Consider the following 24288-nt stretch of genomic DNA (forward strand, 5'->3'; position numbering starts at 1 on the left):
CTCAGGAAGGGCATGTTCTGATTTTTGGATCATGACGTAAGAAAGAAAAAAGTGAATCTAAGAGTAAAATGTCATTGAATTTCTAATTTTTAAAGGATAACACAGAAATGGTACAGGTAACTTTTTTTGTTTTAATCACAAATGAAAGTTAAAGGAGTTTAGGAAGATAGAAAATGGTGTGAGTGGGGAAACAAGAAGGAAGCATATGATTATTTTAAACATATACATCCATGCACAGCCCTTATGGGAGCTATTGTACAGACCCTTCTAGGGTTACTGTACTTTGTCCAGATTATGCTCCGTGATAATAATTTAATGTTCTAGTATGTTTGGTAGCCAGATAATTCTGCTGTCAGTGTTTCCTGTGTGGGTACACAAGTTGTCCAGGGCATAGGCCTGAGCTCTTCTGGGCCTTGGCTGCCTCCCAGAGCCCCAGTCGCTTTCCCAGAAGTTTAGGAAGCCAAGCCCCACCCGGGGCCTGTCAGAGGGCCCCTCTCCAGTTCTGGCCGCAGGGGAGAATCTGAGGCTGGAGTCCTCAGCCTTACAGCCCTGAGGACACGTACAGCCCTCCTTACCTGTGCCCCAGAGAACAAAACCAAGAGAGCTCTGTGTGCACAAGTCAGCTGTGGTTCCGTTAGTGAGAAAAGAGGAGGTGTGCTTTGGACAAGTGGAGTGGAGAGGGGACTGCTGGTCATTGTGATGCTCTGCATCTTGCCCATTGACATTTATGTTTTATGCACTTTTCTGTACATCAGTAATCTTTGAATGAAGACATTTCTTTAAAAGAAAATGCGCCCTTTCAGAAAAAGAAGAGCAAGAAAAAACATTGTCTTCATGTAGGTAGAAGTCCAGGATTTCTACTTTTTAATTACTTATTTATTTTCATTTTATCTGAAAGGCAGAGAGACAGGGATCTTTCTTTCTTTTTTTAAGATTTATTTTATTTATTTGAAAGAGAGGGTTACAGAGAGAGGTAGAGACAGAAAGTGAGGTCTTCCACCCACTGGTTCATTCCCCAGATGGCCACAACAGCCGGAGCTAAGCTGATCTGAATCCAGGAGCCAGGAGCTTCTTCCGGGTCTCCCACGTGGGTGCAGGGGCCCAAGGACTTGGGCCATCTTCTACTGCTATCCCAGGGCATAGCAGAGAGCTGGAGTGGAAGAGGAGCAGCCAGGACTAGAACCGGTGCCCATATGGGATGCTGGCTCTTCAGACCAAGGCTTTAACCCACTGCGCCACAGCGCTAGCCCAGAGACAGGGATCTTTCATCCCTTGGTTCACTCACCAAATGCCCAGTAGCCAGGGCCTGGCCAGGCTGAAGCCAGGAGCTCAGAATTCAAACCATTTCTCCCCCAAGGATGACTGGGACCTAAGTATTTGTTTCAATATGTACTGCCTCCTTGGATTCTCGTTAGCAGGAAGCTGGATTATAGGCAGAAGATTTACGTCTTAGACCAGGTACTCTGATATGGAGTGCTGGTGTCCCAAGTGGCAACTTAACAGTACACCAAATGCCCATCCTGAAAATCCAGGATTTTTTGATAGAATCTTGTAGGTGTTACAAAATTGTCTGATCCAATAACTTTTTTTAAAGATTTTTTTTAAAGATTTTATTTATTTATTTGAGTGGTAGAGTTACAGACAGTGAGAGGGAGAGACAGAGAGAAAGGTCTTCCATCCATTGGTTCACTCCCCAAATCGCCTCAATGGCCGGAGCTTCGCTGATCTGAAGCCAGAAGCCAGGAGCTTCTTCCGGGTCTCCCATGAGGGTGCAAGGGCCCAAGGACATGGGCCATCTTCCACTGCCTTCCCAGGCCATAACAGAGAGCTGGATTAGAAGAGGAACAGCTGGGACTAGAACCGGCGCCCATATGGGATGCCAGCGCCACAGGCAGAGGATTAACCTACTGCGCCACAGCCCATATAACTTTATAAGTTCCTAATAACTTTATAAGTCAAATTCTATCAGTAATTTTTCTTTTACACAGTAGAAGCTATGATTGAGAAAGTGTTTGCCTACCACAGGAGTTAGTGGCACTATAAGAATTGCTGACATTACCTTTTATAAAGCTTCAGAAAGGAGTGAGAATGGGCTGTCAGTAATTCAAACACACACAGAGAGTTAAATGTGTCGTTGGTTTAGTGACTGAAGTGAGGTCTTTGCCTCCTGCGTATGCCCTGAGTGAGTGCTTAAGGCTTTTTTGTGGGTAGTGCTGACTTCTGTGATGCTCCAGGACTGGTTCACACATGGCTTCATCTGCAGCCAAGTAAAGGCGCAAGTGCTCCCAGAACAACAGTGCTGGCCGAGGGGCACACAGCACCCCCGGTAAATATCCTGCTCTTGTGTGGTGGCAGAGATGGTTTACCACCATGCGGGACTCTGAGAAGGTACATGGAGAAGGGACCTTGAAGGTGTATCAGATTGGATGGTTGAAGGAAACGCATTCTCAGTGACAACCTGGGCAGAGGTGAGGTAGCTCAGGTGAGAATAGGGAAGAGCAGAGGCTTCAGCTGGGCTGACACATGGGGCAGATGTGTGGGCAGAACGGTATGGGGAGAGATGCCAGATGTATAGAGTCCAGAATGCCAGGCAGTGTGGAAGGCTTGCGGACACCCTGGACACCTACTGCCATTTGGCAGCCAAGTTGTTTGGTTGGGACTCAGGGTCTTAATGATTCTTTTTGCAGGAAGACTATAGAAAGAATACTTTATTCATTGGACATTTGTACTTCTAAGTTCATTACTAACAAGTAATATTCAGTTGACACGTGTATAGTAAAATTCTGCCTACCTGTGATTTGGCAACCGGATAAAGCCCTGTGAATGTTATGTGAAGATAATGAACTGTTTTTCTGGGCTATAGAAGGAGATGTAGCTTTAAGGTGGTGTGGCTAGGTGAATAAGAAAAGGCTGTCTGTAGAGTGCTGTTCATTAGAAACAAAATGGAAGTTGAAATGCAACTTGAAACTTTTCCTAGAAAACATGTTTACAAGCTGAAAGAAACAGGAATTTTAGAACATTTGATTTATTCTTGTATATCCAAAGAATTTAATTACAGCATAAAATCAGGATAAGTACCTGGCTCCTGCCATCGGATCAGCGTGGCACGCCGGCCGTGGCGGCCATTGGAGGGTGAACCAACGGCAAAAAGGAAGACCTTTCTCTCTGTCTCTCTCTCTCACTGTCCACTCTGCCTGTCAAAAAAAAAAAAAAAAATCATTAGTGAAGTGTTTTGCATTCTTTTTTCACACTGAGTCTAGAGTGAGTACTTCTGTCACATCTAGGGCACAAATCTCTCAGGGAAGAAACATTTCAGAGGCTCAGCAGCCGCCATGGCTGCCGTTTGGACAGTGCAGGCTGCAGACCCCGTAGCCACGAATCCCTGCACAGCAGGAGCTCAGGGGAGATGCTGCTCTTCTTGCAGGTCCAGGAAGTGATGGGATCATGGTGACCTGGAAGGACAACTTTGACGCCTTCTACAGTGAAGTGGCTGAGCTTGGCAGGTAGGGCATCCGAGCCCCTTCTGGAAGAGCAAGTGGAAGGTCAGCCCGCTGTAGAGCAGGTTGACACACAGTGTGACTTGCCAGCAGGTGGGAAGGACATGTCTCGTGCAGGGAGTGTAACCCGTGATTAGCTGCCTTTGGTTATAAAGCACTGGGGAGCCACGGAAGCCAGTTTCAGCCAGGGCTCCAGGAGAGAGCTGAGGCCTGGTGGTGGACAGGGCTGACTTCTCCCCTGTGCATCTAGGATGGTACTAGCCACGCACAGACCTGGGATAATGCGAATAGCTGATGCTGCTCAAAGCACTGAATTCTCTCAGGGAGTCCCAGCTGACAGGGGTGAATGTGTCCTTCCCACATCAGCTGTGCACGGAGATTGAAGGGAAGGATACCAGTTAGACGAGTGCCAGGGCCCTCTTGCACAAGCTAAGAGGTTTCAACACAGGGTGGCCGATTTGTCAACAGCATGGGCAGCCAAGGCTGGGGTGGCTCCAGAATGCATCAGAAGCCAGGCTCCCACTGATTTCTGCTTGAGCTGTGTGCTCCACACTGCATTACATATCCCCATCACACCCTGCTGCTGCACATGGCACTCACACTTATATATCATACCCACTCTGCACAGCACTCACCCCCACTCCATACCATACTCCACAAAGCACTCACAGCCCACTACACACAGCACTCACACCCCCACCCACATCACACCCACTCCGCACAGCACTCACACCCACTCCATACCATACTCCACAAAGCACTCACAGCCCACTACACACAGCACTCACACCCCCACCCACATCACACCCACTCCGCACAGCACTCACACCCACTCCACACCACACTCCCACCCCCATATCACACCCCACTCCGCACAGCACTCAAACCCACTCCACACCACACTCACACCCCCACATCACACCCCTCTCCACACAGCACTCACACCCACTCCACACCACACTCACACCCCCACATCACACCCCTCTCCACACAGCACTCACACCCATATCGCACCCACTCCACAAAGCACTCAACACCCTACACATCACACCCACTCTACACAGCACTCACACCCCCACATCACACCCACTCCACACAATGCTCACAGCCAGCATCACACCCACTCCACACAGTACTCACAGCCAGCATCACACCCACTCCACACAGCACTCACATCCCCACACTACACCCACTACACACCACACTCACACCCCCACACCACACCCACTCCACACAGCACTCACACCCCCACATCACACCCACTCTGCGCAGCACTCACACCGCATGTCATATCCACTCCACATAGCACTCTTACACCTACATCACACCCACTATACACAGCAATCACACCCTCACACCACACCCACTCCACACAGTGCTCACACCCCCACACCACACCCACTACACACAGTGCTCACACCTACTCCACACAGCACTCACACCCAGCATCACACCCACTACACACAGCCCGCTTCCCTCCCACCTCGAATCCTGTGTGGCAGGAAGAAGGAGGTCAGAAAGCCCAAGGACAGCTGGGCTGGCCCCTTTAGGAGCTTTCCAAGAATCTCCACCAGTGGTTCCTATTACATTCCAGAGTCCATAGCTGGGTCCTGTGGCTCCTGGGATGTATCTGCCACATGTTGCTGTGTGGCTAGTCCCACCCACACTTGCTGTCTTATAACCACGGTGATGGTTACTGCGCATCTGCTGTGTCTGGGCTCCGCCCACTGGCACGCCCATGCCTCACTGGTGGGAGTGCTGGCCTCCTTCCACATAGATGTCCACTCTGGGCCTCCTCACACACTGGTAAGAGCATTCAAGCAGAGCAGAAGAAACCTGTGCAGCCTCATAAGGCCCAGCCTCAGAAACTAGCAACTGTACTTGTTCTGTTTCCATGGATCAGAACCCGTCACCAGGCTGTCTAGATTCAAGGGGAGAGAGACTTGTTCCGTGGTGAGAGAAGGACAGGTAGGGCCCTGTCTACCCCAGGCTACCCCTGTTCTAGCTCTTTTACAGTCCTTGCATGCATATGATGTACCTACCTCTCCCTCCCAGATCCCATCCTGTTTTGCATTAGACTCAGGCCTGAGGCTCGAGGCCTGGTCATCAGATCGGGTTGAGGTGCAGTGAAGGATAGGAAAGTGGAGGCAGAGGCTTAGCATTCCCCACTTCTGCCACAGTCAGTGGTCAGAAGCAGCAGGACCTGCCAGGCAAGGTGCAGGAAAACCAGGGCTGCCTCTAGGGGAGTGGTGGTGACTCGCCAGGGACCTAGACACGGGCAGGTTTGGGGTTGCCGTGCTCCTGCAGCCTCTCCAGAGAGAGCCCTGTGCACAGGGGATGGGTCCCCACCCAGCAGAGTGGCCCCACGTCCAGTGCAGTTAGAGTAAGTGTCTGTCCTCCCTGACACACCTCAGCATCCTCTGAAAACTACCTTTGGAACCTATTTTACAGGGGCAGATTCTCTGTCGTCAAGAAGTGTGATCAGAAAGGAACCAAACGAGCAGTGGCCACCAAGTTTGTGAACAAGAAGTTGATGAAGCGCGACCAGGTCACCCATGAGCTCGGGATCCTGCAGAACCTCCAGCACCCACTCCTTGTTGGCCTCCTGGACACCTTTGAGACCCCCACCAGTTACATCCTGGTTCTAGAAATGTGCGTGCACACCCAGCTCCCCCATAGCCCCTAGCCTAAGCTTCCAGTGCTTGTGTTGTTTCTGTTTGCTATCTAAGCACAAAAATGGTTTTTTTTTACATTTCACAGAACTTTTTTTTGACAGGCAGAGTTAGACAGTAAGAGAGAGAGAGACAGAGAGAAAGGTCTTCCTTCTGTTGGTTCACCCCCCAAATGGCTGCTACGGCCGGTGCACTACGCTAATCCGAAGCCAGGAGCCAGGTGCTTCCTCCTGGTCTCCCATGCGGGTACAGGGCCCAAGCACTTGGGCCATCCTCAACTGCCTTCCCAGGCCACAGCAGAGAGCTGGACTGGAAGAGGAGCAACCGGGACAGAATCCGGCGCCCCAACCGGATCTAGAACCCGGGGTGCCGGTGCCACAGGCGGAGGATTAGCCTAGTGAGCCACGGTGCCGACCTCACAGAACTTTTTTTTTTTTAAAGATTTATTTTATTTATTTGAAAGAAAGAGTTACAGAGAGAGGTAGAGCCAGAGAGAGAGGTCTTCCATATACTGGTTCACTCCCCAGATGGCTGCAACGGCCAGAGCTGAGCCGATCTGAAATCAGGAGCCAAAAGCTTCTTCTGGGTCTCCCACTTGGTTGCAGGGGCCCAAGGACTTGGGCCATCTTCTACTGCTATCCCAGGGCATAGCAGAGAGCTGGATCAGAAGAGGAGCTGCTGGGACTAGAACCAGCGCCCATATGAGATGCCGGCGCTTTAGGCCAGGGCTTTAACCCGCTTTGCCACAGCACCGGCGCCTTCACAGAACTTCTTAAAAGTATGCTTTACTGTCAGAGACTGCAGGGCTGGAGTCTTCTGGCAACAGCAAAAGAAGGACAGACATCACTGTGTAGTGCCCAATCCAGGACAACCACCACCAGAATCAGACCAGCCCCTGCCACCCAGGCTCTGCTGGGCCTCGGCCAACCTGAAATCCACTGCTTCCCAGAGCTTCAGAGAGGCCAGGCTGTCTCTGAAACTGATGGCTGTCCCCTCTTTTGCTGTCTGCTCAGGGTGGGCAAGCTAGGTGGGGATGGGATGGGCTCCTCGGAGTTGGCCTTTGTGTGTCCTGTGGACGTCAGCTCAGCTCTAGGCAGTCTGTCTTGCAAGACTCCTGCCAGTGGAAGGCCAACGAGGACAGGAGGGTCAGACTGGGATCCAGAAAGTGCTCCAGCACTGTAGCCAGGCCAGCCCTTCTGAGGCCCTTGAACTTGGGCTTCTGTGTAAGGTCTCAGGACGATTCCGTCTTATGAAGACAAAGTTTGACAGCTATGATCTTAGGTGAGAAGCAGTTCTCACCTAGGGGCAGTTTCACACTGACCCCTTCCCGGGGGCGTTGGAAAGTACCTGCAGAGATTTTTGGTTGTCATAGCTGAGGGTGGGTACTGCGAGGCACAGGGCAGCCAAGCCCAGTGGCTGCAATAAGTGCTCGTCTTTAGCTTTTTAGAAAGTCCTTTCCCTCCTCTTTCTGGGGAGTCATGTCAAGGACTGGGATCCTCCCCTTCTTTTTTTCACTGGCAAGGAAGACACCCTTTGCTGCATTTGGAAAGTCTATGTGTGCTCTTGGAGGAAAAGTACAGGATTAGTGGGACAACCAGCACAGCCCAGCGGCTCACTTGTTTATGGTGTTCTGTCTCTCAGAGAAACAGTAAATGCTTACTCCCTTCCCAGGACAGGTCTGCCACAGAGCCCCAAGCAGCCCTTGGTGAGCCTCGCTGCCTTCCGCCAGCAGCCCCAGTGCCCTGGGTGACCGCGGACATCTCAGGAGGGCCTGCCCACCTAGGGCTGTGCGGTTAGAACCTCCCTCTAGGTGTGGGAGGCTTGTTTTCCAGCCCCTCTCCCTGGAATGGAAAATGTATCTCGCGGTAGAAGGGAGCCCACAAGGCCCTGCCTGCACTGAGCTGTGTACACAGGGAGGCTGTGGACTTGCCGCAGCCCTCTGCCTGATTTCTGTCCTGCTCTCCCTCATTGCTCTTTTCTCCACTCTGATGTCCTTTAAAGTCACACGTTCCCTGGAGGAATGATGCAGGGCTAAAATGAGGTGAAGGGTGTGAAAGAGCCTGCCCTGGAGGGCACCTTTCTAGCTCACAAACTTGGTGACCTAGGGCAGCTGTGCCTCTTCCCTGGGGATTTGGGAGGAGCCTGTCACTGGGGTTCCAGCGCAGGGCCATTGGTGCTGATCTAAGTTTGCTGCTTTCAGCTGTCATTTCTTTTCACTGGAAGACCCCATGGCTTGGCCTCACCACACTCTTAATAGGATTTGTTTTCATGCCAAATTACTACCAAATTCTCTCTGATGACACCCCAGCACTAGATCAGGTGGTTCTCGTCCCTCTCAATTTCTGTTCTTAAACAAAGAGGACAGTACAGGTCAGTGGTCAGAGAGGCCCAGGCCAGATCACCCCAGTCCAATTCTCCTCCACTCACAGGCTGCGGGAGACTGGGAAAGTCTCATGCCTTCTCTGTGCCCTAGCTTCCCAATCAATATAGGGGGAGAGTTAACCACTCAGAGACTTCTGAAGATACAGTGAGTTGACAGAAAGTGTTTGCTCCCTGGGCAGCGCCGTGTGATTTTTCAGTATTAAACGTGAAGACTTTGTGAGTCCAGCATGAAGCACTTGCTGAGCTGCCTCATTGGCAGGCTCTTCGCTTCTGTCACCTCGTTCAGTCTTACAGATGAGAAAACCAAGGTCCCAGGAGGTGGGGAGACCCCCTCCCTTCATCAGATCCCTCCAGAGAGCCCGTGTGTGTCAGGCGCCAGCCCGCCACGTCCCTGTCTCTTGCCTGCAGGGGCAGGGTTTGCGTTCCTGACTGCCCTACCCCACAGTTCCCCTCAGGACTGAAATTCCTCATTCTCAGCTCACATCATCACAGTGAGGGTCCAGAAAGTCACCCTCCTTACCTAGTCACACCTTGGGATGGGGGAAGAATCCCGAGATACTCGTGAAACAATTGCGCACACCCGGGAGAGGCCCAGTGTGTTTATTTTACACTAGCTCAGCGTGTATAAGTTGACATCCTTGTGACCCAGCCGCGTGTTCCTGCCCCTGTAGGGCTGACCAGGGTCGCCTCCTGGACTGCGTGGTGCGATGGGGAAGCCTGACGGAAGGGAAGATCAGAGCACACCTCGGGGAGGTTCTGGAAGCCATCCGATACCTTCACAACTGCAGGATCGCACACCTGGACCTAAAGGTGGGTGGGCCTGTGGCTGGATGAGAGCAGGCCCAACCATGCCCCCAGTTCAGCCATGCAGGACATGGAACTCCATCTTCCATAGGCAGGGCAGGAGATGGGCGACTGGGGTCATATAGGCTGTGGGAGATGGGCACACTGACCCCCGACCTCCATTTCTAAGAGTTTGCAGGTAGTGATGTCCACAGCCGGTAAAATACTAGGTAAACATTTCAGATCCCCCAGCGTTTCATGAAACTTTCAGAAAGTTCCCGTGAATTTTGCAGGGCTAGTGGAGGACTGGTTCCACAGTCAGTTAGAAAGGAAGGAAGGACACATTCTACGTGTAGAGCTGGTAGGGAAGATGAACTCCCTGCCTCCCAGACAACGCCTGAGGCCCTAGCTAGCTGCTTTCCACTGAGCTGGGTCAGCGGTCCCTTTGTTGTCAACACTTCTTCCTCTGTTCCCCGGGCTTGAGGGCCAAAGGCTTCGTCCTGATTTGCACCTGAACACTTTGCTGTAGTTGCCTCTGCAGGTGCCTTCTGCCTCCCGCAGGTGCCTGCCGACCATCACAACTGTGCTTCAGCTTGGGGTTCTTTTGGAAATGACAGTTGTCTTGTCCTGTATTCTAGCCTGAAAACATCCTGGTGGATCAGAGTTTAGCCAAGCCAACAATTAAACTGGCTGACTTCGGAGATGCTGTCCAACTCAACACGACCTACTACATCCACCAGTTACTGGGGAACCCCGAGTTCGCAGCCCCCGAAATCATCCTTGGGAACCCTGTCTCCCTGACCTCGGACACATGGAGTGTTGGAGTGCTCACATACGTGCTTCTTAGCGGCGTGTCCCCCTTCCTGGATGACAGCGTGGAGGAGACCTGCCTGAACATTTGCCGATTGGACTTCAGTTTCCCAGATGACTACTTTACAGGAGTTAGCCAGAAGGCCAAGGAGTTCGTGTGCGTCCTCCTGCAGGAGGACCCTGCCAAGCGCCCCTCGGCTGCGCTGGCCCTGCAGGAGCAGTGGCTGCAGGCGGGCAGTGGCAAAGGCTCAGGCGTCCTCGACACATCGAGACTGGCATCCTTCATCGAGCGGCGCAAACACCAGAATGATGTTCGACCTATTCGGAGCATTAAAAACTTCTTACAGAGCAGGCTTCTGCCTCGAGTTTGACCTATCTTGAAGTTCTTTCTCATTCTCTTTCACCTGCCAATCAGCTGTTCATTTGAATTCCGAAGAGAAACAAAAGAAAACAAACCTAGGTGACCAGCTGCCGGTGTGTTGATCGTGTGAAGTTGCATTCCAAGTGAGCTGCCTGGGGTGGAGGACTTCAGTCACGCTCTGCGGAGGCAGAGGTCGCATTGCTGTATCACAGTATTTTATTCAGGTTTCTGCAAAAAAATAAAAAATAAAAATAACTTTTTTAAATGAACATGAATAGAATTTTGCAAATTTAACATTTTCAAGATTTATTCAAGAAAACACAATGCCTATGTTCAACCACTGGTATTAATGAACAAAACAAAGATACTGTACATCTCTGGGGAAGCAGCGCCCAGGTGGTGGCCCTTGGCCAGTGCCCAGTGGCCACCTGGCACTATGCCTTCCCAGCCGCCTTGTCTGCGTGCACCCCGCCACACGCCAGACCTGGCCTCCGAAACATGCATTCAACCTCAAACTTTTGCATAAAATAGAATGAATTGTTTTGCTCTGATGAAATGTAGGCCTTACTTGTATATAAGACTGTTCCTGCCTCCGGTCTGTCATTTCCCCCCCTACCTGCCCTTCCCACCTGCTCCCCAGCCCCGCCTGGGGCTTCTTCCTCAGAGTCTGAGGGTCTGCCCATCAAATGGAGACATCAGGTTGGGTCCTGCCCCACTGCCCCCTCCCCTGTTCCCACCCTAAGCCGTCAATCAGATTGTTGAGCAGTATACAGTCAGATGAAAATACTGTAAATGCACTCATTGGGGGTTTTTTTGTTGTTGTTTTATTTCATATCATGTGCAATGTTGTGGCTTTAACATTTTATGCAACTATTTATGGAGACCTCTGTTGTACCTGTAATAAATATATAGAAAAAGCACATACTTCGTATAGTGAGCTTTATGGTTTTGTGTGTGTGTGGGAGTGGGGGGTGGGGGGAAGGGTCACAGCCCTGTGCCATCGGTTCAAGGAGACTCAACTCCTCGTGAAAATTGTCAGTTTTGAAGATTGTAAAAAGTGATTTCATACTCTGAATATAAAACTGGATAATAGGGTAATGTTTTAAAGTTTATTATGCTATTATTCAGAATGCCAAAGTATTATTTTTTTGTCCCAAAATCAGTCTGGACATTTACTACTTTTTAGACTTTTTGACGTTCAACTTTCTGTACAAAAATTGGCTGGATTTTGAGCTTTTGGTAAGAAATAAAAGCCAATTAAGCACTGGCCCCTCTGAGGCTGGTACCCAATGCCCGAGTCACTGTGGCAGAATCAACGCTGGTGCAGGGAGTCCTTTCCACAAAAGAGGCTGCAATTCTGGGCACACTTGAGTTTTTTGGATGTCTTTTTATCTTTGCTGTGTGACGTACACTAAAAGGAGGCCAGCCTGCTCCCCAAGCCAGCCAGACACCTGGGTCTTTTGAGCCATAAACTGGCATCGTTAAGCTTCACAGCTTCCAATGTATTTTATTTATTCTTTTGTTGGGTTTTTGTTTGTTTCTTCTTGTAAAATTGTACAGAAACTTTTTAAAAGAAATTGGATTCAAAACTGGATGTGTATTCGTAACCTCATAACTTTTATTTGTGTATTGTTTCTTTTATTATTTCAGTTAAATTTTTGCATTATTTTGCATGTATATTTCTTTGTACAGAGACCTTACATGTTTACACAGTATGATGTGATGTAAATATTTTATTTTGCCATCAGTTATTTTAAAAAATTAAACATATTTGCCTGATTTTTGTGTTAGACCTTTTATTTACATTGATCACTATTGAATCAGAACAAGAGATCTGAAGGAGAGGCCTTTTGCGGTGGGAGGGTTCAGAATATTCTACATTTGGAATATGCCGTTGAGGACCAGAAATAGGAGTCAGCCAGGCTCCTGCAGACTGGTTTGCAGAAACAAAACTCAGGACACTGGTGTAATTACCAGAATGTCAGCTGACTGAGGGGCTACAGCACATCCTTGTTAGAATATCTGAGTGTCCCCTCCCCACTGATGAATGCAGAATCTAAGCACAAGGAAGACCTGTTACCTCCAGGCTTCAGAAAGCAAAGTTCATGTCCAGATCAAGACAAGAAAATGAAACAGTCGGGTTCAGGCAACATATAGTGAACAAACCAAAGATCCTGTACATATGGAAAACTCTTCCCCACCCAGCCCCCCTGTGGGTGGCTGTCTCTTAGCCCCTGGCACCAGAGTTCACTGGGTCCTGGGGGACTTGGAGTTCAGGTTTTCCTCTACAGGGCTCTCACCAGTGTGGCTTCTTAGCTCTGCTGGCCCCCTGCTGCTGACAGTTGCTTTTCCTCCTGACCAATAAATATTGTCTCTCTTGTTTTGATTCTGTGTGGCTTTCCTTTCTGGAATGGTGACTTCTTGTTCCATACACCATAAACAGCAGGGTTTTTCCTTTCAACTGTTGGCTGGAATCCTGCATGGAAGACCATTGGGAAAGGATGACATTCGTGCTAAGGCTATAAGTCAGGACATGGAATGCTGACTCCTTGCCGTGTACACTCCCCTCCAGGCCATTCCTGTCATGTGGACTCAGAGGGGAGCAGGAATTCAAGGTGTGTTCAATTCAAGGTGTGGTTTGTTTTTTTGTTTTGTTTGGTTTTGTTTTTAAGATTGATTTATTTTACTTGAAAGAGTTAGAGAGAGAGATCTTCCAACCGCTAGTTCATTCCCCAGATGGCTGCAGTGGCCAGGGCCAGAAGCTGCATCCAGGTCTTCTACATGAGTGACAGGGGTCCAAGGCCTTGGGCCATCCTCTGCTGCTTTTCCCAGGCCTTCAGCAGGTAGCTGCATCGGGAGTGGAGCAGCAGCCAGGACTTGAACCAGAACCCATATGAGATGCCGGCATCACAGACAGTGGCTTCATCTGCTGTACCACAATGCCAGCCCACAAGATGTGTTCTAATGCACCAACTGGGACATCGGACCAAACACAGTTCCAAGCTCAGCAAGAGAGGGAGACGAGGGATCTGCAGTGTTTTACCTTTCACGGGACACTTGCTGGATGAAGTAGTTCACCTATAAGACTGGCAAAAGGAGCTCAGATGTTTCATTTTTCATGGTTACTATCTCAGTTTTTTTCCCTCAAATATCAAATGTCTTGCATTCTGTTTGTTATTCTTTATAGGGTTTTTTTTTTTTTTTAAGTACGTACAATCTCTTTAGTCCGAAGGGTTGGAAAACCACCAGGGTCTCAGCAGTATAAATCATGGGCATACAATCCATCTTAGATCTCTGGGAGAAGATTCTTTCAGCTGTGCATTTTTGAGGGATAATTGTAGAGACAAATTTGTAAAACTGATAGAATGCTTCTCAGACTTATGTATGAGATTATGAAATTAATCTTGCAGGAAATAAACTATGCAAATTATAGGAATATAACACCATAAATATTTACACATGGATTCCTGTGGTGCCACCCAACACAAAATACAGAATATTTCCATCATCTATATCCCTCACAGATTCTCTGCCACAGGTGATCAGTGTTCTGATCGCTGTTGCCCATAGACAAGTTGGTCTTTGAACTTCTTAGAAAGAATCATATGGTGTGGATTTAAGAGTAGGTTAAACTTTTTATTTTGAGATCTGTGGATTCACATGCAAGTGTGTGAAGTGTACCCTCACACAGTCATCGCCTCTGATGAGCTATGACACTGACAAGAGCAGGATATCGGCGTTGATGCAGTCAAGATGCAGAACTTGCCCAGCAGCAGCACGACCTGCCTGCCTTCTGCAGCTCCGCCCTGCTTTAACCCCACCAACCACTCACCTGGTCCTCATTTCTGTGATTCTGTCATCTGGAGGATGTTACATAAAGGAGTGATACAGGATGTAACCCTTTAGAGACAGCTTTTTTCCACTGAGTATAATTCTCTGGAAATTCATCCTGGAGGTTGTGTGTAGTGGCGGATTTTCCTTTCTGTTAATAATTAGTAGTCTGCAGTACAAATGTGCTGTAGTTGAATCATTCTCATTCATCCATTGAAGGACAACAGGTCTCCCAGCTTTTGACTTAGTCGGAAAAAAAAAAAAAGCTATGCACATTCATGTACAGGTTTTTGCAAATGTAAGTTTTAATTTCTCTTGGATAAGATAACTGACAGTTCATGTTGGAACTGAAATTTAATTTTTAAGGAATTATCAGACTACAGACTGTAGCATTTTACATTCCCACAAGCAACATATAAGTAATGCAAGGGCTTTTTGCATCCCACCAGCAGTTAGTGTTACTATTTATTTTAATTTTTTCCCCCAGAAACCTTTTACATAAGGAATATGAACTCCATACATTTCGTAAGTACAACTTCAGGATTCCGCCCACCGTACCCGCCCTCCCACCCACTCTCCCACCCCTCTTTCTCCTCCTCCTTCTATTCCATTCTTATTTTGACTGAGATCTATTTTCAATTAACTTTTTTTTTTTTTTGACAGGCAGAGTGGACAGTGAGAGAGAGACAGAGAGAAAGGTCTTCCTTTGCCGTTGGTTCACCCTCCAATGGCCGCCGCGGCTGGCACTGATCCGATGGCAGGAGCCAGGTACTTTTCCTGGTCTCCCATGGGGTGCAGGGCCCAAGGACTTGGGCCATCCTCCACTGCACTCCCGGGCCACAGCAGAGAGCTGGCCTGGAAGAGGGGCAACCGGGACAGAATCCGGCGCCCTGACTGGGACTAGAACCTGGTGTGCCGGCGCCGCAAGGCGGAGGATTAGACTAGTGAGCCCTGGCGCTGGCCGTTCAATTCACTTTATACATATATGAGTAACATAAAGTAAAGAGTTCAACAAATAGTATGGAAAAAAAAAACTGTTCCTCAACAGTTGAGACAAGGGCTGTCCAAAGTCATTGCTTCTCAGAGTGTCAATTTCACTTGTATAGATGACTTTTTAGGTGCTATATTGGTTATCACAGGCAGAGAGAATATATGATATTTGACCTTTGAGGACTGGCTTATTTCACTAAATATGATGTTTTCCAGTTTCATCATTTTGTTGCAAACGACTGGATTTCATTTTTTTTAACCTCTGTGTAGTATTCCATGGTGTACATGTTCCACAATTTCTTTATCCAGTCTTCAGGTGACAGCCATTTGGGTTGATTCCATATCTTAGCTGTTGTGAACTGAGCTGCAGGAAACATGGGGATACAGATCACTCTTTCATATGCTGATTTCATTTCCTGTGGGTTTTATGTATTTCCGTTTTATTGGAAAGGCACAGAGGCAGAGAAGGATCTTCCAGATATTGTGACTGGGTGAAGGGTACATTTCACACTCTCTTGTGTGAATCTACAATGATCTCAAAGTCTTTCTATGAATTTCAAAGGCTGACTCATCTATGATAGCAATCAGAACACCTGTGGCAGAGAGATCTTCAAGGGATATAGATAATAGAAAAATTCTTTTTGTTCTTTGGATCACATCACAGAAATGTACATGTGTAAATACCTACTGAGCCATATTCTTATGAATTGTGTGCTTTATTTCCCGTAAGTTAAATCTCATATAAGTATATATAAATGTGAGAAGCATTCTATCAGTTCTACACATTTGTCTCTGCAATTAGGTCTCAAAAAACTCATCAGAGTCCTCTGTTGCCTTCATTTTACTGCTTTGAGTGAATTCTAGAAACCTTATTCTAAATCTCATTACAATCCTCTGCTAGTAATTGGGGTTCTGTTTTTAGCGGACAGATAACATTGTATGTTTTTATCATATTGTAATTTTAAAAAATATGTCCTCTATTTACATTTAGAACCACATCATGCAATGCTACAGTTTTTACTTCAAACATGAAATATTTACCTATACTTTTGCATTTGGAGAGTGAACCAGTGAATGGAAGACCACTCCCTCTCCCTCCCACCTCCCTCCTCCATCTGCCACCCTGCCTTTCAAGCAAATAATAACTCTTAAAAAATAGACTGAGTGATTTCTGTGATTCTGTCTCCAAGAGCCCTGATTCTATCCTCTGCCCACTCCAGTCTGCTCTTGAGCCCATCACCAAGTTTCTTTGTTGTGTTTCCAAGTTCTGAAATTTCATTTGGTTGCTCTCCATCTTCTGTTCCTGCACTGAGACTTTCTGTTTTTCATGTATTTCAGGGGTGTTTGCAGCTACTCCTGAAAGGATTTTCTCATGGCTGCTTCCAATAGCTCTCAGGTAATTCAAACATCCCCTGGTGTTTCACAGTGGCTGTCTACTGTTTGTCTTTTCTATTCAGATGGACATTCTACTGGCTGGTAAGACAGATTGATTTTCTCTTCACATGGGGACACCTGGGTGTTGGGAAATGAGGGTCTGGACCTTACCTAGACCTGATTTGGCTGATGTTCTCTGAGGCCACTTCAGCCAGGAAGGGGGTCACTGTCCCATTCATGGTGGTCAGGGCCTCCTGTGACGCCACCCCAGGGGGGAGCAGAAAGGCCCCAGGTTACCACTGTGGGTGAAGGAGGGAAGTGCAGGCACTGCTCCTGGTCTGCACTGGCAGGGATGAAAGTGCTGGCTGCCTGTTTGGTTTCAGCAACAGCACCTTGGCGGGGGCCTGGGCTCCCCCCTGGTCTGCGCTGGTGCCCACAGGGTGTGTGGGGATGGAGGCCGTGGTTTGCTGTGTTTGCGGTGTTTGGCTGGAGAACAGCAGTGACTGTGTACGGATTTGTCTTATGAGGTGACTCCTTTCCTGGTCCTTCAGGAAGAACAGATTTTGTTGGGATTTTTTGGGGGTGGGGGAGGAAAGGGAGGGCTCAATCTACTTGACTTTTTTGGATTGCTGCTTTCTTCAGCTCCAAGGTTGGGACACATGCGGCAAAAACAAATCCCATAATTTCTTTATCCAGTCTACCGTTGGTGGGCATTTAGGTTGGTTCCAGGTCTTGGCTATTGTGAATTGTGCTGCAATAAACATTAGGGTGCAGACCGCTTTTTTGTTTGTCAATTTAAACTCCTTTGGGTAAATTCCAAGGAGTGGGATGGCTGGGTCGAACGGTAGGGTTATATTCAGGTTTCTGAGGAATCTCCAGACTGATTTCCATAGTGGCTTGACCAGTTTGCATTCCCACCAACAGTGGGTTAGTGTCCCTTTTTCCCCACATCCTCGCCAGCATCTGTTGTTGGTAGATTTCTGTATGTGAGCCATTCTAACCGGGGTGAGGTGAAACCTCATTGTGGTTTTGATTTGCATTTCCCTGATTGACAGTGATCTTGAACATTTTTTCATGTGCCTGTTGGCCATTTGGATTTCCTCTTTTGAAAAATGTCTATTGAAGTCCTTGGCCCATCTCTTAAGTGGGTTGTTGGTTTTGTTTTTGGGATATGTATTCTTTAGAATACTATACCGCAGTAAGAAACAACGAAATCCAGTCATTTGCAACAAAATGGAGGAATCTGGAACACATCATGCTGAGTGAAGTAAGCCAGTCCCAAAGGGACAAATACCATATGTTCTCCCTGATCGGTGACAACTGACTGAACACCAAAAAGGAAACCTCCTGAAGTGAAATGGACACTATGAGAAATGGTGACTTGATCAGCATAGCCCTGACTGTTAATGGACAACTTAATACATTATCCCTCTTAGTAGTTTTTTTGTCTGTTCTACTTAATATGACTGATTTAATTCTGTAATTATCACACAGTTATTCTTAAGTGTTGAAAATTAACTGAAATGTGATCCCTGTAAAACATAAGAGTGGGAATAAGAGAGGGAAGAGATGTATAATTTGGGGCATGCTCGGGCTGACTTGCCCCAATTGGTAGAGTTGGAAACATACCAGGGGATTCCAGTTCAATCCCATCAAGGTGGCATGTGCCAATGCCATCTCACTATTCCAAGTGATCAATTTCAGTTCACAATTGATCATAATGAAAGGACTAAGAGTCAAAGGGAGCACATAAACAAGTCTAGTACCTGCTAACACTAACCGATAGAATAAATAAAGGGGAGAGTGATCCAACATGGGAAGTGAGATACTCAGCAAACTCATAGAATGGCGGATGTCCTAAATAGCACTCTGGCCTCAGAATCAGCCCTAAAGGCACTCGGATCTGGTTGAAAAGCCCATGAGAGTATTTCAGGCATGGAAAGCCAAGACACTCTGGCAAAAAGATCTCTGTGAGTGAGATCCCAGTGGAAAGAACAGGTCTTCAAAGAGGGAGGTGCCTTTCTCTGAAGGGAGGAGAGAACCTCCACTTTGACTATGACCGTGTCTAAACAAGATAAGAGTCGGAGAACTCAAGGGGCTTCCATAGCCTTGGAAACTCATGACTGGTGCATAGGGAGATTACTGATGCCATAAACAGGAGTGTCAATTTGTAAAGTCAACAACAGGAGTCACTGTGCACTTACTCCTCATGTAGGATCTCTGTCCTTAATGTGCTGTACACTGAGGCTTAATGCTATAACGAGTACTCAAACAGTATATTTCACTTTGTGTTTCTTTGGGGGTCCAAACGATTGAAATCTTTACTTAATGTACACTAAACTGATCTTCTGTAAAAAAAAAAAAAAAAAAAAAGAAAAAAAAAAAGAAATTATCAATTCCCAACTTGACTCTCACTGGGATTAAACATGACAATAGGTCTGATCTGATTTCATCATCATTTAAAAAAAAAATCATCTATTATTTTTCACTTTATGTTTCTGTGTGGGAGCAAACTGTTGAAATCCTTACTTAAGGTATACTAAGCTGATCTTCTGTATATTAAGATAATCGAAAATGAATCTTGATGTGAATGGAAGGGGAGAGGGAGTGGGAAAGGGGAGGGTTGTGGGTGGGAGGGACGGTATGGGGGGGGAAGCCATTGTAACACATGAGTCGTACTTTGGAAATTTATATTCATTAAATAAAAGATAAAAAAAAAAATCCCAGAGTCTCACTGCTTGGGGCTCCCTAATCCTGAGGTCCCTGGCTCCACTACTTCCGTGTCTTCAGCTCCAGGGTCTTGAGTCTGCTTTGGACAGAAGGTGCGGGGTTCTCACTGCAGCTGGGAGGGGTATGGGAGACTGCACACCTCGAAACAGACGTTTAGTGGTAGTGCTTCTCTTTTGTTTACTAGCTTTCAAACTGCATGATGTTAGTCTCCAGGAACAGGTACAAGAACAACTGCTCGACTTTATTTTCAAAACAGACCAATTTTGTCAGTTAGAGGCGAGAGCACCTGGAGTGGGTGTTTGGCCATATCAGAGTGCCTGGGTTCGATACCTGGCTCTGTTATTAACTCCAGCCTCTTGCTAATGTGCACCTTGGAAGCAGCAGGTGATTGCTCCATTGACTGGGACCCTGTCACCCATGTGGAAAAGCTCTGTTGATTTCCCATCTCCCGGCTCTGCCCTGGCCCAGCCCCACTCATTGGGGTTATTTGGGGAGTGAACCAGTGGATGGAATTTCACTATCTCTCTGCCTATGAAATAAAAAATAATAAAGGGAGGAACCACACAGCCAGGAGCTGTCCCCGTCTGCAGGTTTTGCTGCCATCGACCTCTGGCGCATGCCTATTTCTAATTGAAAAATCCTCATTGCCCAACAGTAGCATTGCATGACTCCCAGTACCCAGACTGGAACACCCAGGAAAGGAGAGCTGATGGAAAGGGGGAGGTGAGGGGTTTGCCAGGGCCTGGACAGACCCTGGCTGCCTGTGTGAGAGGTGCACAAGGCCCTGGGGAGGGGGTTATACAAAACCCCCCTTGCTCTGCAAGCGTCTGCTGGGAGGAAGGGAGAGAATGGGATCACAGAACCTGCTGGAGCGGGGATGCCCCGTAGTCCGGAGCGGTCCCCCAGCACGGGGGGGGGGGGGGGGACCCCCTGCCAAGCCGTGAAAGTGAGCCAAGTCTGCACGGTGACCTCAGGTCGCTCCAGGTGCGCGGGCAAGGCCAGGGGCCCAGGGCAGAGCAAGTGATTCCTGTAACTCGAGGAGACAGAACATTTGCTTCCTAAGTATCTCTTTCTTCCTTTGGTAATTTCTTATTTACAATTCAAATACCTTGTTGGGGTATTTGTTCAGACTGTGGCTCTGCTCCTCTTGAAACCCCAGGGCCGGGACTGCAGCCTTCTCCCTCCCTGCAATAGGACAGCCAGGCCAAGAGTTTCCTTGGCAGAGGCTCTCACAGAAGTCCCAGGAAAATGGAGACTTTCCTAACTGCCTCTTCCAGAGTGGCTGCCCGCGGTGAACATACGCATCTGCCGCACGGTGACCCAGCGCCCCCTTTCTTCATGAGTGCGTCCACGTGCACACGTGGGAAGACTATGACACACAACTGACAGAAATGGGCTTTTCTCAGACACACCTATTGAGAACTTGAGAATTGACACCACTGCTGGATTGTTAAGACAGGGTAATGACCTGATTTCCATATTTATTTTTAAAATGTTTGCACCAAGAGACAAAAGATGCAAAGCAGGGATTTTTTTGCAAACAAGGAAGTGACCTCCTGGCGCCAAACACTCCCAGGCAAGGTGCTTGGGAGCCACAGAGTCCATGTGTCTTGATTTCCTGTCAATTGTATGGCCGAATGAGCAAAATCAGAAATAACTGGACAATAGGCATTATGAGGGGGCTTCAGAAAGTGCATGGAGAATGCATGCTATGAAAACACTATGCTTGGATTTCAGTTTTTTGCACCAAAGTAAACATATTTTAATTCCGTTTTCCAAGCGCTTTTAGAAGTACCCCTGTATATGCTGACTGCAGGCCAGTGGCTCTGCAGGTTTCTATGAGGATATGAGCTGTGAATATTACACTTATGCTTGCATTGTGTAAATCAGTTGCTTCTGTGATTCAAACGCTTGAAATGTTCACTGAAAAAAACTTTCTTGAAGAAATATTTTTTTTCATAGAGCTGGTCCTTGTTTTCCAGGTGCCAGAAAGATAAGAGCATGGTTTATTGATTTAAAAATTCAAGATCCAAGGGCAGGCATTTGGCAGGATGGTTGAAGCAAACATTTGGGAGGCCATATCAGAGTGCGCAGTGAGAGTCCTGGTTACTCCACTTCCAATCCAGCTTCCTGCTAATGTGCACCCTGAGGGTCACTAGATGGTGGTTTAAGTACTTTGGTTCCTTCCACCCATGTGGGGGACTCAGATGCAATTCTGGGCTCTTGGACTCAGCCTGGCCCAGCTCTGGCTGTTGCAGGTATTTGGGGAGCGAACCAGTGGGTGGAAATTCTTAGCCTATCTCTGGGTCTCTCTGACTTTCAAATACAATGAAAATTAAAAAAAAAATCAGTGTTGCAATACCAAGTGGAAGAGACATTTCCTTGCAGTGAATTCCATGTGTGCATTCCTATGCACTGCCACAGCCCTTACTTACATAACATTCAGAATGGATCTACCCAGGATCCTGGAGCCTGGCTTTTTATAGGGAGGTTGGCCATCATTTGTTTTAAGTGAAGTGGCTGCCCTGGGGAGGCTGATAATGAAGATAATACTAGGGAGACAAGCAGAGCAATTGTTAAGAAAAATGGCAGACTCAAATAGCTTAGATCTCTGCATTAGAGACCAGAAGGTAAGTTTCCATCCATTAGCAGTGTGATAGCACCTGCTCGGCTCTTAACCTGTCCCCCTGCACAGGGGTCAGCTGCCATCACCAGCAGTAAGCACTCCCCGCTCTGTGCCATGTCTGAGTGGACAGATTCTGGGCTTGACATCGGGCAGAGTGGTATTGAGGTCTTAACTTGAGGCAAGAGTTCCAAATCTCACACAACTGGTAACCCGTTTGCACTCACATCTGTCTAAAGACAAAACACAACAAATCTGGCTGAGTGGTGGCATTCACTTTTATTTGCAGTTCCTGGACTGGGGACAGAATCTCCTATAAAACAGAAAATTAGCTGAGCAGAAGCCATGGCTCTGTAGACAGAAAAGGGCTGAAGAAGGCAGACACAGGGAGCCAAGTAGGGCTGGGAGAGCAGCAGGCTGTTCTGGATGCTTCCCTTGCTAAGAGTGAGACAACAAGGGCTGCCTTTGCATGCCCACTAGGAGTGGTCTGTTTGGGGATTTGGTTATCTTCTCCCTCCCTCCCTCCCTCTCTTTCTCTCTCTCTCTCCCCTGATTTCACAGAAGATCAAATAAATTTAGTTTCAGTTTGGGGTTGTGGAATTTTCCCATGAGTGATTTTTTTTTTTTTTTTTTTTTTTGCTTTGGTTTACTGGGGCTCAACCCAAATCAACAGTAGGCTATAGAGTTTATTCAACATACCCCAAGTGCTCCCAACTTTGGATATGGGGCAAATCTAAGATGTCTCCGTAGAATATTTTCTGAGAAGGGTTTAAGAAGTTGACAGGGTCAGGAATTGTATATGTTCAGCAGTGTGGTCAGAACCTTCCTGTCCTGTTGTGGACATTTCAGGAGTGACCAGCAGTTAGGAATGTGCCTCTCTCTCCTCTCTCTCCTCTCTCACCTCTCTCTCCTCTCTCTCCTCTCTCTCTCCTCTCTCTCCTCTCTCACCTCTCTCTCCTCTCTCTCCTCTCCTCTCTCTCCCTCTCTCCTCTGTCTCCTCTCTCTCCTCTGTCTCTCAGTTCTCAAATAAATAATATGTTTTTTAAAACTAAAAGAAAAAGGGAACAGAAAGTAGTAAGTGTGGGAGGGAGAGAGAGGGCTGAAGCCATGGGCTTATTGTTCAGAAAGTGATACCACTCTTACTTCAAAAAGATTTCTTCTAAATCTTTCTTTCATTAAGTTCCTCTTAGGGAACTGTATGGTGTGGCCCAACTACAGTAGCACTGTTGTATGTGATGCCGCATGCAAAGAATACTCCAGGGTTCCTCACAAGGCCACACCTGAGGGCCTAGTGAACCCCACTGCCTGCAATGGGCACTGATCATGTAAATGTTTGGTGTGTTCTGAAAGCCAGCAAAGGAAGTGTAAGCTGAACTAAAGGAGCACTCCCATAGGATCAGCTAAAGAAACTAAGGTGTGGCCAGCGCTGTGGCGTAGCAGGTAAAGCCGTGCCTGTGAGCCAGCCTCCCACATGGGCAATGGCTTGAGTCCTAGCTGCACCACTTCCAATCCAGCTCCCTGCTAATGTGCCTAGGAGCACAGCAGAGGATGGCCCAGGTGCTTGTGTATGCGCATCTCTGATGAATACAAATTAAAATATATTTTAGCCTGAAAAAAGGAGCGATGCAGAAGGGCAGGCCCCTCTCAATCGGGACACGCCTTTGAGCAAGGTCCCCAGAGGATGCATGTGCTCGTTTAAGTATGGATGGAAGGCAAACACCATGCGTGTCCACATTGCCTATTAGCTGTTTCATTAGACTCCGAAGACAGACACAAAAATGAAGCCTCACTCAGGAGCAGAGCCTGGGAGGGGCAGAGATAAGAGCACCCCCAGTGCACACGTGCTGAGATAATTGGTTGGAGATTTAGGAGCCGGGGTTCAGAGCTTGGGGAGCAGCAGTGAGTCAGATGGGCTGGGCACCCCTCTCCTCTTTGTCCTGTGTGTTTGTCATATGTCTTCAGGCGAGGTAAACACTCTGTGCTTTGTTAATCTTGCCTGATAAACAGAGCAGAACACTTGTACACAGTGTATCAAACAATGTCCTCAAAAAGGAAAAGAGTTTTTAATCCATAGATTATAACAGCCACTTGGAAGGAATTCAAGTCTCAATACGAGACTGAAAAGTGTGTTAGCAGAGAGCACAACCAGCCAGGGTCTGGGGAGTGATAACCGAGATGCTGGCATTCACATCCCAGAATGCAGCAAAGGGCTCCCCATCCCTTTCTGGATCCCTG

At 47.7% G+C, this 24288-nt stretch overlaps 1 protein-coding gene across 3 annotated transcripts in view; it reads left to right on the forward strand.

Moving 5' to 3' along the window:
• Positions 1–12284, forward strand: part of TRIO (trio Rho guanine nucleotide exchange factor) — a 375250-nt gene extending 362966 nt beyond the window's left edge. For all 3 annotated transcript variants that reach the window (XM_070056594.2, XM_070056595.2, XM_051853565.3), the window contains exons 54-57: positions 3425–3503; positions 5949–6149; positions 9223–9361; positions 9973–12284. In XM_070056594.2, coding sequence (XP_069912695.1) covers positions 3425–3503; positions 5949–6149; positions 9223–9361; positions 9973–10515 — 962 coding nt within the window. In that variant the 3' untranslated portion in view covers positions 10516–12284. The remainder of the gene's footprint in view (positions 1–3424; positions 3504–5948; positions 6150–9222; positions 9362–9972) is intronic.
• The last annotated feature ends 12004 nt before the right edge of the window (positions 12285–24288 follow it).

Source organism: Oryctolagus cuniculus, chromosome 14, assembly GCF_051225735.1.
Source record: "Oryctolagus cuniculus isolate XC-2025 breed Fujian yellow rabbit chromosome 14, ASM5122573v1, whole genome shotgun sequence".
In the NCBI taxonomy this organism is placed as follows: domain Eukaryota; kingdom Metazoa; phylum Chordata; class Mammalia; order Lagomorpha; family Leporidae; genus Oryctolagus; species Oryctolagus cuniculus.